Below are 17,694 nucleotides of genomic sequence, written 5' to 3'. Positions count from 1 at the left end.
CATATTCATCAATCATGCCACATTACTCTCAAACTATCTTTTTTCAAGGAGAAATTTTACTTTTTCTCCTACATATATACCAAAAACTATTAAGTAACAGCATGCTTGCCTGAATATGAGGGAAATTCTGTCCCTCCCAATTCCTTCCTGTCAGCCAAGGAGAATTAAGAGAGAGAGAGAGACAGAGTAGGCCTCATTTGCACGTATTTCCTTCCTATCACAGCTTGGCCAAGCCCAATGTGAAGTAGGTTCCCCTATCTCTGGCCCTAACGGAAGGCCAGTAAAAACAAACTAACTTTACAGTTAGGGGAAGAAAGAAGAGGAAAAAAGAGAAACAAAATAAGAGAGAAGCTTTGTAGATGCTAATATACAGTAATGCACAATTTATAACTCTTTTATCAAATATAAGAAAAAAATGATGGTTTGTTTTTAAAAGCACAGTTCAAACTATAAGCCATTAGATGTAAAATGAAGCAATGTATCCTGTAAAATAAGTTGCCTTGATGACAAGGAGGATATTCTGCATCTCACTCATTTTATCCCTATCTCAATTAGATGTAGAATCTGTCTAAACTCCAACAGGCACTCATGGTTCAAGGAGCCCCTGATAGAAGATCAGAGTTAAGTTCCACGGTCAGAATCACTCTGGCTTGACTCTTGAACTCTGGCCAGATCCACCAGCTAGATTTACAGAAACTGACCTTCACTGGTCTCCTTGAACACACCTGACTTGAATACCCCTGCTATGAGCCAAATTTACCTTGCCTAGCTGAAATCCCAGCCCTGGGACGTTCTAGTCGATTCTGCTCACTGCTGCCAAAATTCAGGACAAAGAACCAAGCTCTAGCATTCATTTAAAACAAAGTATTGTCATTCTTGTTTTAATACAAAAATAACTTACCTAACGTATCCTTTAGGTTTTTTACAATCGATGCTTTCCGAGCACTGTTTTTCCTTTCCACATAGTTAGAAGGCACAAAACCCGTTTTATTCATGGAATTTCGAACTCGCCACCAGGACTTAGAATCATCCAGAAGCCACAATCTCTCATTCTTCTTGATGTCCAGCTCTTGTTCTTGTTGGGCCACATAATCAAATTTGGCTACTACCACCACTTCTTCTGCCATTTTTCAGCAGCTTCTGCACTGTAACCACACAGAAAATATTTTACATAAGGTTTAACTAGTAGTAGTCTACATGCTTTTCAAAAAAACACACCTAAGAACCAAAGAGCACTGAATGATTGAAAATAAAAATATGAAAAAAATTAAAATACCAGGCATATACTAATCAATACAAAACTGGTATAGCTATATTAATAACTTTAAGGCAAAACTATTACTAGTGATAAGGAAATTAACTACATCATGATAAAAGGTTTCATTCAATATATGTAACAGCTAAACTTATATGTACCTATTAATATAGCTCCAAAATAGAACCACAAGGAAAAATTGACAAATCCATTGTCATAGAGGACAACTTTTAACATGTTTACCTCAGTAATAAATTAAGGAGACAAAAAAATAGTAAGGCTAAAGAAGAACTGACATCATAACCGCTAAGTTTGATGTAATAAACATATACAAATATAACTTCCAAACAGAAGAATATAAACAGAACATATACAAAAATCGATCAAATGCTAGGCCATAAAAAAGTCTGTACATTTTTCATGTACTTGGCACCCTACAACCATATTCTCTGACAATTATAATAAAAAGACAGCTTTTCAAAAACGTTATATATTAATATTTAGAAACTTCTAAAAACTCATGAGTCAAAGAAGAAATCATAATATAATTTGGAAAATACTTAAAAGTAAAATTAAAGACTATACGGCTAACTTTGTGGGATGCAGCAAAAGGACTATATAAAAAGGAGATTCGGGGCTTCCCTGGTGGCGCAGTGGTTGAGAATCTGCCTGCTAATGCAGGGGACACGGGTTCGAGCCCTGGTCTGGGAAGATCCCACATGCCACGGAGCAGCTGGGCCCGTGAGCCACAATTGCTGAGCCTGCGCGTCTGGAGCCTGTGCCCCGCAACGGGAGGGGCCGCGATGGAGAAAGGCCCGCGCACCGCGATGAAGAGCGGTCCCCGCACCGCGATGAAGAGTGGCCCCCGCTTGCCGCAACTGGAGAAAGCCCTCGCACGAACCGAAGACCCAATACAGACAAAAATAAATTAATTAATTAATTAAAAAGAAAATCCTTAAAAAAAAAAAAAAAAAAGGAGATTCGTAGTTGTAAATAGTTACATCAGAAAAATAAGAAAAGTTAAAAATAAATTAATGAACTGATCATCTGTCTTCAGTTAGAAAAGAAGAACATAAAAACAAGTAGATAAAAAGAAATAATACAAATAAAAGCAGAATTTAATGAAACAGAAAACAAAGATATAGAAGAAAGGCTCAACAAAACAAAAGGTAGTTCTTTGTCATGACAAAAAAATGGACAGTCTGGCAAGACTAATCAATGAAAAAAGGAAAAGAGAGCCCAGAAATAAACCCCCACACATATGGTCAATTAATCTTCAACAAAAGAGCCAAGAAAATACAATGGAGAAAAGACAGTCTCTTCAGCAAGTGGTGTTGGGAAAGCTGGACAGCCACGTGTAAATCAATGAAGTTAGAACACACCCTCACACCATACACAAAAATAAACTTAAAATGGCTTAAAGACTTAAATATAAGACATGACACCATAAAACTCTTAGAATATACGCAAGACATTCTCTGACATAAATCGTACCAAGGCAACAGAAATAAAAGTAAATATAAACGAATAGGACCTAAGCAAACTTAAAAGCTTTCGTACAGCAAAGGAAACCACAAACAAAACGTAAAGACAAACTATGGACTGGGAGAAAATATTTGCAAAAGATGTGACCGACAAAGGCTTAATTTCCAAAATATACAACCAGCTCATACAACTCAATAACAAAAAAACAAACAACCCAATCAAAAAATGGGCAGAAGACCTAAATAGACATTTCTCCAAAGAAGACATATAGATGGCCAACAGGCACATAAAAAGATGCTTAACACTGCTAACTATTAGAGATATGCAAATCAAAGCTACAATGAGGTACCACTTCACACTGGTCAGAATGGCAATCATTAAAAAGTCTACAAATAACAAATGCTGGAAAGGGTGTGGAGAAAAGGAAACCCTCTTATACTGTTGGTGGGGATGTAAACTGGTGCAGTCACTATGAAAACCAGTATGGAGGTCCCTCAAAAAACTAAAAATAGAGTTGCCATATGATCCTGCAATTCCACTCCTGGGCATATCTCCAGACAAAACTATAATTTGAAAAGATACATGTACCCCACTGTTCATTGCAGCACTATTTACAATAGCCAAGACATGGAACAACCTAAATGCCCATCAACAGAGGAATGGATAAAGAAGATGTGGTATATATATACAACGGAATACTACTCAGCCATAAAAAAGAATGAAATAATGCCATTTGCAGCAACATGGATGGACCTAGAGATTATCATAGTAAGTGAAGTAAGTCAGAAAGAGAAAGACAAATACAATATGGTATCACTTATTAAAATATGACACAAATAAACTTATCTACAAAACAGACTCACAGACATAGAGAACAGACTTTTGGTTGCCGAGGGCAGGGGGTGTGGGAGGGATGGACTGGAGTTTGGGATTAGCAGATGCAAACTATTACATATAGCATGGATAAACAAGGTCCTACTGTTTAGCACAGGGAACTATATTCAATATCCTGTGATAAACCATAATGGAAAAGAATATGAAAAAGAACATATATATAGGTATAATTGAATCTCCTTTTTATATACTCCTTTTGCTGCATCCCACAAAGTTAGCCGTATAGTCTTTAATTTTACTTTTAAGTAAAAAATACTTTGCTGTACAGTAGAAATTAACACATTGTAAATCAACTATACTTCAATAAATTTTTTTTTAAATGAAAAAAAGCACACCAAATTACCAGGAATAAAAAGGGACTCATAATTATAGATGCTACAGACATTCAAAAGACATGGCAATATTAAAAACTTGATCAATAAATATGAGAAAAAATAAAATGTACAAATTTACAGAAAAATTAAAATGACAAAAGTAATAAAATTGAATTAGTCATTAAGAAATCTTCCCATAATGAAAACATCAGGGCCAGATGATTTCACAGGCAAGTTCTATTAAAATTCAAAGAATAAATAATTCCAATTTATGCAAACTCTTTTAGAACAAAGAAAGGAAATGTTACAAACCTAAGTCACTCCTGAAACTAGAATAGCTCTTTGCTTTCTTCAGAGAGACTATTTTACATAAATAGCTATCCCAGTTTAGCAAGCAAATAAAATCAGCTTCTGATTTTGGATACTGAATATCCAAAATACTGATTCTGTTTTCTCAACGATGAAGCAAGTTCTTCAATGTACTCAGGGAAATGCATTTTAATCTAGAATTCAACAAGCCCTAGCATTCAAGGGTAAATACTTTTACATCTACAAGGTAGATACTTTTGGGGGGTTATTGCAACATCTCAAAACCTACCACACAGTCTTCTAAAATAATGACTCAAGTATATACAGCACCAAAATTAATAATGTTAAAAAAAAGAGGATGATGTTATATTCAAGAAATGACGAACAGGGAGAAACCAGAAAAATTAATTTGTATTCTTGCAATTTTTCTGTTTGAAATTACTTGCAAATAAAAACTTACAACCGGGACTTCCCTGGTGGTCCAGTGGCTAAGACTCTGCGCTCCCAATGCAGGCGGCCCAGGTTCCATCCCTGGTCAGGGAACTAGATTCCACATGCCTCAACTAAAAGTTCGCATGCCACAACTAAAGATCACGCATGCCGCAACAAAAAACTGGCGTCCTACAACTAAGACCAGGCGCGGCCAAATTGAAAAAAAAAAAAAAAAACGTTACAACCAAGCCTAAATAATAACTGGTGCATGATGTAAAAAATCACAAGTGATAGACTTTTTGAGACACTGAAAAGCAGAGAGATTTTGTCAGGGATACTTGGGCACCAACTGTGATTCCTTCCTGTGGGAACCTGTCCCCCCACCCCCATATTAATCTATACATTTAATAAAATTTAATTCTAGGTCCCAGTGGAATTTATTCTGAAACTTGACAAACTGATTTTTAAATTTATCTAGAAAAGAAAACATAAAACTGGCAAATATTTTGGTAAAAAAAAGAGTATAATGATAAGAGTTGGTTAAAAAAAACAAAAACAATAAGAGTTGGTATAATAGTTGGTAGGGGGCTTCCCTGGTGGCGCAGTGGTTGAGAGTCTGCCTGCTAATGCAGGGGACACGGGTTCGAGCCCTGGCCTGGGAAGATCCCACATGCCGCGGAGCGGCTGGGCCCGTGAGCCACAACTGCTGAGCCTGCGCGTCTGGAGCCTGTGCTCCGCGGCGAGAGAGGCCGCGGCGGTGAGAGGCCCGCGCATCGCGATGAAGAGTGGCCCCCGCTTGCCACAACTGGAGAAAGCCCTCGCACAGAAACGAAGACCCAACACAGCCAAAATCAATCAATCAATCAATCAATCAAAACATACGCATCTGATTCAAGATCCTCATTAAAAAAAAAAAAAAAAAAATCCATAGCAAAACAAATCACTGTTTAAAAAAAAAAAAAAAAATAGTTGGTAGGTTGTATATCCAGCATTCATTTTCTCTTTTCCTAACAATATCCCAATTATCCTCATAGTTGCCACCTCATTATTATTATTTTAGCCATGCAACTTGGGGGAATGACTCTAGCTTCAAAGGTGTATTTGGGTTAATGAAAGCTTTCCCTCCATATTAGAATCACCTACAGAGCTTTTAAAAAAATACAGGAGCTTGGGCCCCTACTTCAGAGATTCTAATCAGTGTGGATTGTCACTTAGGCATTACTATTTTTAAAAGCCATCCAAGAGATTCTAATGTACATGCAGGACTGAGAACTCATCTAAGCCAATCATGACAATCTCTCCCTTGCTAGTTTTGTCCACATTAACCCACTTAAGGCCAATGGGATGCAAGGAAAACTATGCTAGTAACTTCAGGGTAATGATGACTGGCTCTTGAGAAACATAGTAAAAGACTGTCTCTGTATTTTGTCATGGACAGATGTGAGGCCTGCAGCCACCTTGTCACCAGCTGGAGAACGAAGCTGACAAGTGAAAGGAGAGCTTCTGGGAAATAGAGCCAGAGCTGCTAAAATAGGTACTAAAAACTGCCCCCTAAACCTCCAGTTCCTTGAGCTAATGTCTTTATTACGTTAAGACAGCTTTAGTTGGGTTTTGTTCTTTTCAGCTGAAATTCCCACTATAGGCAAACATACCCTATCAGATATCAAAATGCACTAAAATATTAAGGCAATTTAAAAGAATATGATATTGGTATAGAATATCAAATAGACGAGTAGAATATAGATTAAGGTCCAGAAACAGATACACCTACATACAGGCGGCTTTAGAAGCCCTTTTCTCTAATATACTAGCTATGAGTTCTTCTAATTTAGGTCTTTTTGAAAGAGATGGAGTACTTCAAACCACTTAATACAAAATGAATTTTTGTATATATTTTCCCCCTAAACATTTACAGTGGTCTCACCCAGGCCTAATTCACAAGCAAGTAATTTTTTTAAGTGACTTCTTTGATAAGTCTTTCCAAAGCAATCAACTTCATTTTCACAAAAGCAATTTTCTTTCAGCACTATTTTTGTTAATTTATATAATATAACAAGATTATAGTAAGAAGCACACCTGAAAGATACAACACCTCTAATTCTTGGTAAGTAGATTCAACTCAATTGGTGAGAGCAGAAATATGTCAAGGGTATCAGGTTATATGTTTCATAATGGAAATAAAGGGGTTTAGTCAGTTAATTAGGCAAGTCAGCTAACTTCTACTATGTGTCTTTAAATATGCAAATATATGAGAATTTCATATATAACAGGGGTGACACTTCAAATCATTGGAGAAGAATGAGTTATTCAATAACTGATACTAGGACTACTAACTATCTATTTGGGAAAAAACAGTGTCCTACCTCACACTATATACAAAAGTAAATTAGACAGACGACCTTGACTTCCAGGAAGACAGAGTAGTTGTACTTTTCTCTATTTCTCCAGTTAAGTAGAACTAAAAACCCTGGATATTATATATGAAGCAAACAAACGAAAACTCTGAAAGGTAAAGAGAAGTCAAATCAGCTAGGGAACTCAGGACCCAAGTAACAACATAGTGGTGAATTCCCTAGGTTTTCTTTTTGCCTGGTATATTCTAGACTTGAAGATGAAGATTGGCAAGCTAAACACACCAACAGGCACAGAAAAAACAACAAAAACAACAAAACCCAGTGCTCTCCAGACAATGGATCAAAAAAGGGACAGCTTAGCAATACAGAAAACTTTTAGACGATAAAAACTCTATTCCAGTCAAACACTGCAGGAAAAACTGGCCCCACCCATACCAGCAAAGACCAAGAAGGAAACCTAGATTTTCTACCCTTGAGAGGCTGTAACGGGGCACCCCAACATCTGTGCCTGGTGGTGTAAGTAAAGACCAACTAAGGAGCCAGGACTTTTATTACCCATCAGCCAGACAATCAGCAAAGATGTAAAAGAAATCAGTAACACATTCAACCAACAGGATCTAACCAACATTTATATAATATTCCAATGAACAACAGCAAAATATACATGCTTTTCAAGTGGCCCTGAACAAATACCAAGATAGACCATATCCTGGGCCATAAAATAAACCTCAACAAATTTAAAATAACTGAAATTATAAAGTGTATTCTCTGACTACAACAGGATCAAACTAGAAATCAATAATAGAAAGATAACAGAAAAACCTCCAAATATTTGGAACATACTTCTAAATAATCCATGGGTCAAACAGTCTCAAGGAAAGTTCATTTACACTGAAGTGAAAATGAAAATAAAATCTATCCAAATTTGTGTGACACAAGATCAACCTGCAAAAAGCAACTGTATTTCTATATACTAGAAATGAACACATGGACACCAAAATTAAAAGCAATACCATTTATAATAAAAGGAAAAAAATGAAAGAAGTGCTAATCTAACAAAACATCAAGAGGACTATATGTTGAAAACTACAAATGCAGATGAAAGAAATCTAAGAAGATCTAAATAAAAGTGTTTATGGAATGGAAGATTCAACACAGTTAAAGGTGTCAATTTTTTCCAAACTGATATACAGGTGATGTAATTCTTATTAAAATCCCAGCAAAAACTTTTGTATATATAGAATTATTATTCTATAATTTTTATGGAAAGGCAAAATAACTAGAATAGGAAAAACAATTTTTAAAAGTTAGAATAATGTAGGGAAATACTTACTATGTAGCTACAGTAAGCCAAGACTTATTGTATTTGCAAAGGGATAGACACATATATCAATGGAACAGAACAGAAAACCCAGAAATAGAGCCACACAAATATGCCAGACTGAATTTTGACAAAGGTGCAAAAAGTAATTCAATGGAGGAAAAACAGCTTTCTCAACAAATGTTTCAAGAGCTAATGGACACCAAAATAGGCAAGCAAAAAAATATACATTAACCTAACCTCACACCTTATACAAACACTAACTCAAACTGGATGACAATCTTAAATATAAAACTTGAAACTTTTAGAAAAATATACGGAATAAAATCTTCAGACTACAGAGCTAGGCAAAGAGTTCTTAAACTTGACACTGAAAGTAAGATCCATAAAAGGAAAAACTCAACAGTAGAAAAATAACTCCAATTAGAAAACAAGCAAAAGACATAAAGAGACATAAACTGAAGAAGATGTATAGATGGCAAACATGCACATGAAAAGATGCTCATCATCATTAGCTACTGAGAAAATGCAAATTAAAACCACACTGAGACATCACTACACACCTATCAGAATGGCTAAAATAGAAGAGTAACAATAACAAATATTGACAAGGATATGTTGAAACTGAATCACTCGTACTTTGCTGATGAGAACTTTAAATGGTACAGACCCCTGGAAAACAGTTTGGCAGTTTCTTGTAAAACTAAACATGCAACCACCATACAAGTCAGCAGTTGTACTCCTGGGCTTTTATCCCAGAGACATGAAGATTTATATTCATGCAAAAACTTTTACATGAATGTTTACAGCAACTTTGTGAAGTCAAAAAATGTAAACCACCCAGATGTCCTTCAACAGGCAAATGGTTAAACAAACTGTGGTATATCCATACCATGGAATACTACCTAGCAATAAAAAGGAAAAAATGATCGATACATGCAATAACCTGGATGTATCTCCAGGGAATTATGCTGAATTGGGGGGGGGGACAACCCCAAAACTTACACACTATATAATTCCATTTATCTGACATTCTTGAAATGACAAAATTATAGAAATGGTGAGCAGATTAATGGCTTCCTGGGGTTGGGAGTGGAAGGAAATGCGTGGTTATAAAAGGGCAGCAAGAGGGATCCTTGTGGTAATGGAAATGTTCTGTATCTTGACTATCAACATTAATACCCTGTTTGTTATACTGTACTACACTTCTGCCCTATGTTACCATAGTACTTCATCATTATACACATATGACAGTTTCCTCAACTATACTTTACTGACGGACAATGGGTTGTTTCCTGTCTTCTGGTATTAAATAGTGCTGCAATGAACAGTCTCATATACATGTCACTTTGTTTTCCTGTTTTCTCTGGGTTCTCTGGGTTCGAGTCATAGAAGAATTCTGAGATGAAGCTTAAGGTTTACATAATTTTGTGAATATTGCCAAATTTCCTATCTATTGGCTCTTTATCTTTTTGTATTCTCAACAATATATTAGAGTGATTATTTCCTCACAGCCTTGCCAAGAAACTATGTTGTCAATTTTTTGGATTTTTGCCAATTGGATAGATAAGAAATGCTACTTCAGAGCAGTTTTTATTTGTGTTTCTCTATTACAGTGAGATTGAGCACCTTTCCCAAAATTTAAAGGACATTTGTATTTGTTTTTCTGTGTGGACTACCTGTTCCTATCTTTTGACCATTTTCCTATGGTGTGGCTTCTTTCAGTTTTTAGAAGCTCTTTGTATAGTAGGAGTATATGCCCTTTGTCTTTGGTATAAATTTTTCCATTTCGTCATTATCTTTTTAACTTGGTTATCGTACTTTTTGAGAAGAAAATTTTTGAAGAACAGCTCAAAATTGTAAATGCACATTTCTTTGAACCAGCAATCTACATACTATGGGCAAAAATGATTCAAGTACCCAAAGCCATTTATGTAAAAATGTTTGCTGCAGCACTGCTTATGTGAAAAATCAGGAGTGAAACGTACACCAAGAGTGCCTAAATTATAAATACTGGTATGGTAAAATGTCCAAGAAATATTAAGCAAAAAATGAAAATTCAAAATAATATGCTTATTATGATTGTATTTTGAAAACATTCTACTACATATGCTTGTATATGCATTAAAAAGTTCAGGGAGGATACACATCAAATTGCACAGTGGTAGCCTCAGTGAGTGGTTAGACTGGTAAGACTTTCATTCCCTACTCCATAGATATGTGTGGTTTGAATATTTTTCAATAGGTACGTATTACTTGATTTTTTTAAATATACTATAAAAAGAGAAAACCAACTGAAAGCTAGCTAATAGGAACTGGCATCCAGAACACAAAGTATGGGTGAGGAAACATGGGGCATGCAAGAGAAAAAAAGAAATGTAAGAGTAGTAAGTTGTCATAGAACTAAATCTGCTTTACAGTAGAATTACACAGAATTTAAACAACTGGAATCTAAAATGAAAACAAAAAACAAACAAAAAAAACCCCACTTATAATTCAGCTTTCCTTTGATGACCATTTCTTCAGTTAAGTACCAGATAAAAGAGCTAATCTTAGAGTTCAGATAGTAGGGAAAACTATGCATCTTTAAAAACAAGTAACAAAGTAAAATAACATGTTAACACTACAAGAGGGACAGCAATTGAGGCCAACCGAGAAAACAAAGTAAATGCTTCCCATCTCATGCTTACCCTGGAACAGATGCTCAGAGTAGAATTACGGGTAGTAACATTTGCACTATTTTAATAGCCATTTCTCTCTTGCTCTCTTTTGGTTAGAGACTAAAAGCTTAGTTCAAAACACAGAAATTAAATATGAAGTGACTCCATTGCACTTTGATTCAGCCCAGAGGCCTGGCTGTAAAGCTTGTCAATTAATATTCCATACTCTCCTACAAAAGCTTCAGCTCCATGTTTCCAACTACACTAACAATATTTGCACTGGGATGCTCTTGGCCCCACTCTTCTTCCAGGAATTGGATTCCTATCCTTTTGTCTCTCTGTCCTTGTACCTAGCACCTGAACCCAGGAGCCTCATCAACCAGTGTCCATTTCCTCCCTGACATCAAGTGTTGGATTTCCTTTATAAAATCTGAACTACCTATTTTGATCCTCACTGACTACCTGCCCTCCTCTGATACTATGAACGTCATGGACCTCAGACTTGACATCAGTCCCACTTTATAGTACTCACATCCTGCTTGCCTTTTTCTCCTGGGCTTATTTCCTGATCTCAGTTTGTTTTTCAAATTCACTTCCAATCTCATTCCCAAACTGGACCTACACATGGTCGCTGATCATACTTCTGGCCCTTTCTGATCTGGTTACCACAAGAACAGAACCAAGTTGGAATTAAAGAACTCAATCATTTCAACATGTCACTAAAGACAAACAACATGAAATTTACTGTTCTAGGGATCTTCATAAATTACACCACTCTTTCTTATTGGAAAGGGATCAACAGAATAAGTTGGAGACCACCTACTGGCTTAAGATGAGAGGTTTTTACACCATCACAAAGGCTGAGAGTTGCTAAAAATATGTAACTCTATACCAAGGAACGTTTACTAAATGTCTGTAATTCAGGTATATCCTAGCATTTCCCTCACAACAATCATTTAAAGTATTGTCCTCACTTTACAAGTATAACACAGATACTAAGAAGTTAAATGGCCTTTCAACCTTGGAAAATAAGTGGTTGAAACTGGGAGTCAAATGCATGTTCTTTTCACTCCCCCCAGAGTTCATGTATTTTTGATTACTGCTGACTCTTAAGGAACAGAAGAGGAATACACAAGTTATAAATACATGGGAACCAATTACCTAGTAAATCAGCAATTCTCAAACTATTTGGTTTCAAAACCCCTTTACATACTTAAACACTGAAGAGCTTTTTTGTTTATGTTGGGTCTATCAATATTTACATTAAGAGTTAAAAGTGAGAAAATGTTAGGATATTTTTAATTCAATTAAATATAATCACATTTAATCCAATACATTTCAACATATTTTTATGAAAATTGTATTTTCTAAAACAAAATATTAATGAAAAGAATAGAATTATTTTACATTTTTGCAAATCTTTTTAATGTCTGACTTAATAGAAGACAAGTGGATTCGCATATCTGTTTCTGCATTTAATGTATTACAACATCGTTTTGGCTGAAAAGAAAACCTGGTCTCACACAAATGTATGGTTGGAAAAGGGGAAGAGTATTTTAAGAGTATTTTCAGATAACTGTGGATTCTTTTTTGGTACTACACCAAAACTTGACAAGCAGTAGAGTTTCTTAAATACTAGTTTCTAACGTGGAATCTAAAACTTTATCAGTGAACTTTTCCATACTGTTTTAAATATTAAAACTCATTGGCCTAAGTATTTTATTTTTTTTGTTTATCCATTCACCTTTTGTTTATTTTTGTTTATTTATTAAATTTATTTTTTATAAATTTATTTATTTTTGGCTGCGTTGGGTCTTCGTTGCTGCATGCATGCTTTCCCTAGTTGCAGTGCGTGGGCTCCTCATTGCGGTGGCCTCTCTTGTTGCGGAGCACAGGCTCTAGGCAAGCAGGCTTCAGTAGTTGTGGCACGTGGGCTCAGCAGTTGTGGTTCGTGGGCTCTAGAGCGCAGGCTCAGTAGTTGTGGCGCACAGGCTAAGTTGCTCCACGGCATGTGGGATCTTCCCAGACCAAGGCTCAAACCTGCGTCCCCTGCATTGGCAGGTGGATTCTTAACCACTGCACCACCAGGGAAGTCCTGGCCTAAGTATTTTAAATTCCAGGAATGATGAGTGTAAGCCTGCTGCAAACTTTCTCTCCAACTGATTACAACTAAAATCTCCAGAAAAAAAATGCGAAGCATCAGCTACCTAAGGACCCTGAAAAGTATACAATAGGTAGACTGGAGAGGGAAATCAGCTTGAAAACAGACCAATACATAAATATCCTGTTGAATACACAAATTTCCTTTGAAATTTGACCAAACAATAAATTTCCTTTTGGTCACCCCACCACACACACACTTTATTTCCTAGCTATGACCCAAAGCCAAGAAGAATGGGAAATTGTGTGGAAGGTGCAGTAAGGAAAAACCTCATTTGGAAGAGAAGTTCATTTGGCCAAAAGACAAGGGGAAAAGGCCAGAGTGGGTGGGTTAAGTCCCTGAGGTTTTTTCCTTCTTTTCCCCCTCTCCCAGCCCTGTCCCAAGGCCAGCCTCAGTGCAGATCTGCACTGCTGCCACAATGGTGGAGATAGCATATACGTTAAGACCCCAAGAGGGGACTTCCCTGATGGTCCAAGGGTTAAGACTCCAGGCTTCCAATGCAGGGGACGCGGGTTTGATCCCTGGATGGGGAACTAGGATCCCACATGCCGTGTGGTGCGGCCAAAAAATAAAAAATAATAATTAAAAAAAAAAAAAGACCCCAAGAGGACACCTATGCTTTCTGTATAACCTCTTCACCCTGAAGTCTGGCACAGTCAGGCCCAGAACTGAGCAACAACATGCGAGACTGAAACTCTAATAAGAGAACTCAATTTTTCTGGCCAAAGGAAGCAAGGGGTCACTGGGAGCTGGAGAATATTGGAAAACTCCCATGAAAGAAGAGCAGAAGAATGTAATCTATGACAAAGACTCTCTCCTTGACCAAACTCTAGCCAGGCTCCTCTGAACCCTCTTCTTAACTAGGCCTCAATCCTGACCTATAAAAACTGCAGACTCTCAGCATAAATGACTTGTCATAAATGATTACTCACACTAACAGACTTGAACAAACACTAGGATAGTTTCTAATAGCTTAAGGCTCTCTCCCTAAGATGACCCCTCCAGCCCCCTTAAGTTCCTGCCTGAGAAAGCTCAATGCTGCCAGAATTTACTGTTTGTTCCAGCTAAATCTTGGTGATAGACAAATAGGCCCCTGAACTCCCTCTTAGAGCAGTTACTTTAGAAAGCTTGCAATTATAAACACTTCCTCTGCTCCCTTGAGATATAAATTGTCTACCACCTAAAACTGTCTTCTCAAGAACCCAAGAGCCATCAGTTTAAAATGCAAACATTCAAGGAGATAACTCTCACTCTTGTTCCCAGACCCTGTAGGAAGATAAGGGCCCAACTTTGGTGGGCGCCTTGCTCTAACTTGCACCACTGCCTCTGTTATAAAGAGAAGTTTACTTCTCCTCTGGATAAGTACCAATGACAAACCCTGCTGCCCTAGCCATATGGACCAATCCCCTTCAACACCGCTCTGTGCCCTTCCCTTAGCACATTCCAACCTCTTAAAAGTCTGCTGCCTTTTGTTTTGGCAAAGTTGAATTCAGTTCCCGATGGACTCTCTTCCCTATCATAATATTTATTGAATAAAATCTATCCTTACCACTTCAACTAGTATCGAGCTTGTGAATCTTTTATATCTATAATTCTAGTTATGAACAAACTTAAGTACTAAACTCCCCTCCCCCAAGTTGGACATGCATGGAATTTCCAAAGAAGCATGACAAAGGCACTGAGAACTGAAATACAAAATAAACACCACCCAAGCCCAGACCAGCCTGACTGGTGCATATAGCAAACAGACTCAAAGAGTACAGCAAGGGTTTAGAAAATGAAACTGATATTGGAACTATTGCCCATAAAAACCAAGTAAAAGCTGGTTTGAACCTAATCAGATTGATGCCTACTAAAACAACAGCAAATTCTCCAAAGGATTTTAACAGGATCCCAATTCTCACAACTTAATACTAGAAATGTCCACTATATAATTCTAATTTACCCAACATACCAAGAAGTAGGAAAATTTGGGCAAGAATTGGAAGAAAAAAAAAAAACAACCAACAGAATGATGCCAACCAATAAATAACCCAGATATTGGAATTATCAAAAGTCTTAAAGCGGCTAATATAACCGTGCTCCATGAGGTAAAGGTGAACACTCTTAAATGGAAAGATAAATCTCATCTGAGAAGGAGAAGCTATTAAATAGGATCAAATGGAAATTTCAGAGTTGAAAATCCTAATATTTGAAATAAAAACTTCACTGGAGAGGCTGAATAGCAGAATCAAGATGGCAGATGTATTAATTTTCTATGGCTGCTATAACAAATTACCACAAACTGGATGGTTTAAAATAACAGAAATTTATTCTGTCAGAGATCTGAAGGTCTCAATCAAGGATACAATCAAGAAGTCTGAAATCGAGGTGTTGACAGGGCTGTACTACCTCTGAAGGCTCTAGGGAACAACCTGTACTTTGCCCCTTCCAGCTTTTGGTGGCTGTCAGCACTCCTTGTGAGTGCATCTCTCTAACTCTGCCCCTGTGTTTACACTGCCTCCTCCTCTTCTGTCTAGCAAATCTCCCTCTGCCTCACTCTTATAAGGATACTTGCCATTGGAATTAGAGCTTACCAGATAATCTAGGAATTTATCCTCCTCTCAAAATCCTCAAATTAATTAATCACACCTTTTGTCACATAAGGTAATATTCACAAATTGCAGGGATTAGGAAATGGACATATCTTTTTAAAGTGTGCCATCCAACAAACTACAACAGAGGAAACACTGTGTAAACCTGAAGACAGATCAATAAAAATTATCCAATCTGCAGAACAGAGAGGGGAAAATATTTTTGAAAAAGAAAGAACAGGGCTTCAGGTACCATTGGGACAATATCAAAAGAGCTACTATTCATGTCTTTGGAATCACTAAAGAAAAGATACCGGTGCAGAAAAAACACTTGGAAGAAACAGTGGTTGAAACTTTCCAAAAGTTTGCAAAAGGCATAAATTTACAGATTCAAGAAACTAAGCAAACCCCAAATAGGATAAGTGCAAATCATGTCCAAGTACATCATAATCTAACTGCTAAAAACCATAAGTAAAAGAAAAATCTTGAAAGCAGCCAGAGAAACACAACATATTACATACAGGCCAGTGGTTCTCAACTGGGGGTTATTTCACATCCACAGGGATATGTGACAATGTCTGGAGTCATTTTTTATTGTCACTGCTAGGGAGGAGGAAGGTGCTAATGGGGATACTGCTAAACATCCTATAATGAATAGAATAGGCCTCCACAACAAGAAATTATCCAGTCCAAAGTGCTAAGGTTGAGAAATCCTGATATAGGGGGCAATCTGAACGACAAGACTTTTCATCAGAAACCATGAACCATATCTTTAAAATGTTGGAAGAAAACAACTGACAACCCAGAATTCTATATTCAGTGAAAACATCCTTCAGGAATGAAATGAAGTAAAGATATTCTCAGATGAATCAAAACTAAGTCATTTTGTTGCCAACAGGCTGGCTCTAAAAGAAATGTAAAGGAAGTTTTAAGGCTAAAAGAAAAATGGTATCAGAGGGAAACTTGAAACTTCAGGAATGAAGGAGGAGCAACAAAAATGGGAAATAACCTGGGTGAATATAAGATCAATTTTCATCTCTTAACTTCTTTAAAATATACATAGCTGTTGAAACAGAATATTATATTTTCATGGGGGGGGCTTTCAACCTGTATGTATAATTCATATGACAATTATCATATAAGTGGGGAGGGCAATGGGACCTATATACAGTTGTAAGGCTTTATGTTCTATTTGAGGTGGTAAAATATAAACTCTAGATATACTAGGAAAATTAAGAATATATAGTATATTATAATCTTTAGAGCAATTACTAAAAAGAAGGACAAAGAAATACAACTGTGGAAACCAATATATACATTAAAATGGATACTAAAAAAACAATCCAAAAGAAGAAGGTAAAGGGAAAACAGGAACAAAAACCAAGAAACAAACAGGAACAAATAATAAAACTCAAACATATCAATAATTACATAAAATAAATGACCTAAACATGCTAATTAAAAGATATACTATCAGGGGACTTCCCTGGCAGTGCAATGGTTAAGAATCCGCCTGCCAATGCAGGGGACACGGATTCAAGCCCTGGTCTGGGAAGATCCCACATGCCGCGGAGCAACTAAGCCTGTGCGCCACAACTACTGAGCCTGCGCTCTAGAGCCTACAGCCACAACTACTGAGCCCGCATGCCGACTACTGAAGCCCGTGCCTAGAGCCCATGCTCCGCAACAAGAGAAGCCACCACAATGAGAACCCGACGCACCGCAACGAAGAGTAGCCCCTGCTCACCACTAGAGAAAGCACGCGCACAGTGAAGACCCAACACAGCCTAAAATAAATAAATAAATAATTTTTAAAAAGATAAGACTATCAGATTAAATTAACAAATAAGACCCAACTGTTATCAAAAACCCATTTTAAATATAATGCTATATAGATTAAAAGTAAAAGGATCATTCATGCACACACTAGTCAAAA

General features: G+C 36.8%; 1 protein-coding gene across 3 annotated transcripts in view; it reads right to left on the bottom strand.

The window, feature by feature from the left end:
• The window catches only part of NCK1 (NCK adaptor protein 1), an 83,812-nt gene that overhangs the window by 19,528 nt on the left and 46,590 nt on the right, over positions 1–17,694 (bottom strand). For all 3 annotated transcript variants that reach the window (XM_007170353.3, XM_007170354.3, XM_057545426.1), the window contains exon 2: positions 902–1,145. In XM_007170353.3, the coding sequence (XP_007170415.2) occupies positions 902–1,127 (226 nt within the window). In that variant the 5' untranslated portion in view covers positions 1,128–1,145. The remainder of the gene's footprint in view (positions 1–901; positions 1,146–17,694) is intronic.

This window comes from Balaenoptera acutorostrata, chromosome 4 (genome assembly GCF_949987535.1).
Source record: "Balaenoptera acutorostrata chromosome 4, mBalAcu1.1, whole genome shotgun sequence".
Lineage (NCBI taxonomy): Eukaryota > Metazoa > Chordata > Mammalia > Artiodactyla > Balaenopteridae > Balaenoptera > Balaenoptera acutorostrata.
Note: the sequence above shows the minus strand (reverse complement) of the source record. Positions and strands in the feature narration are given on the sequence as shown.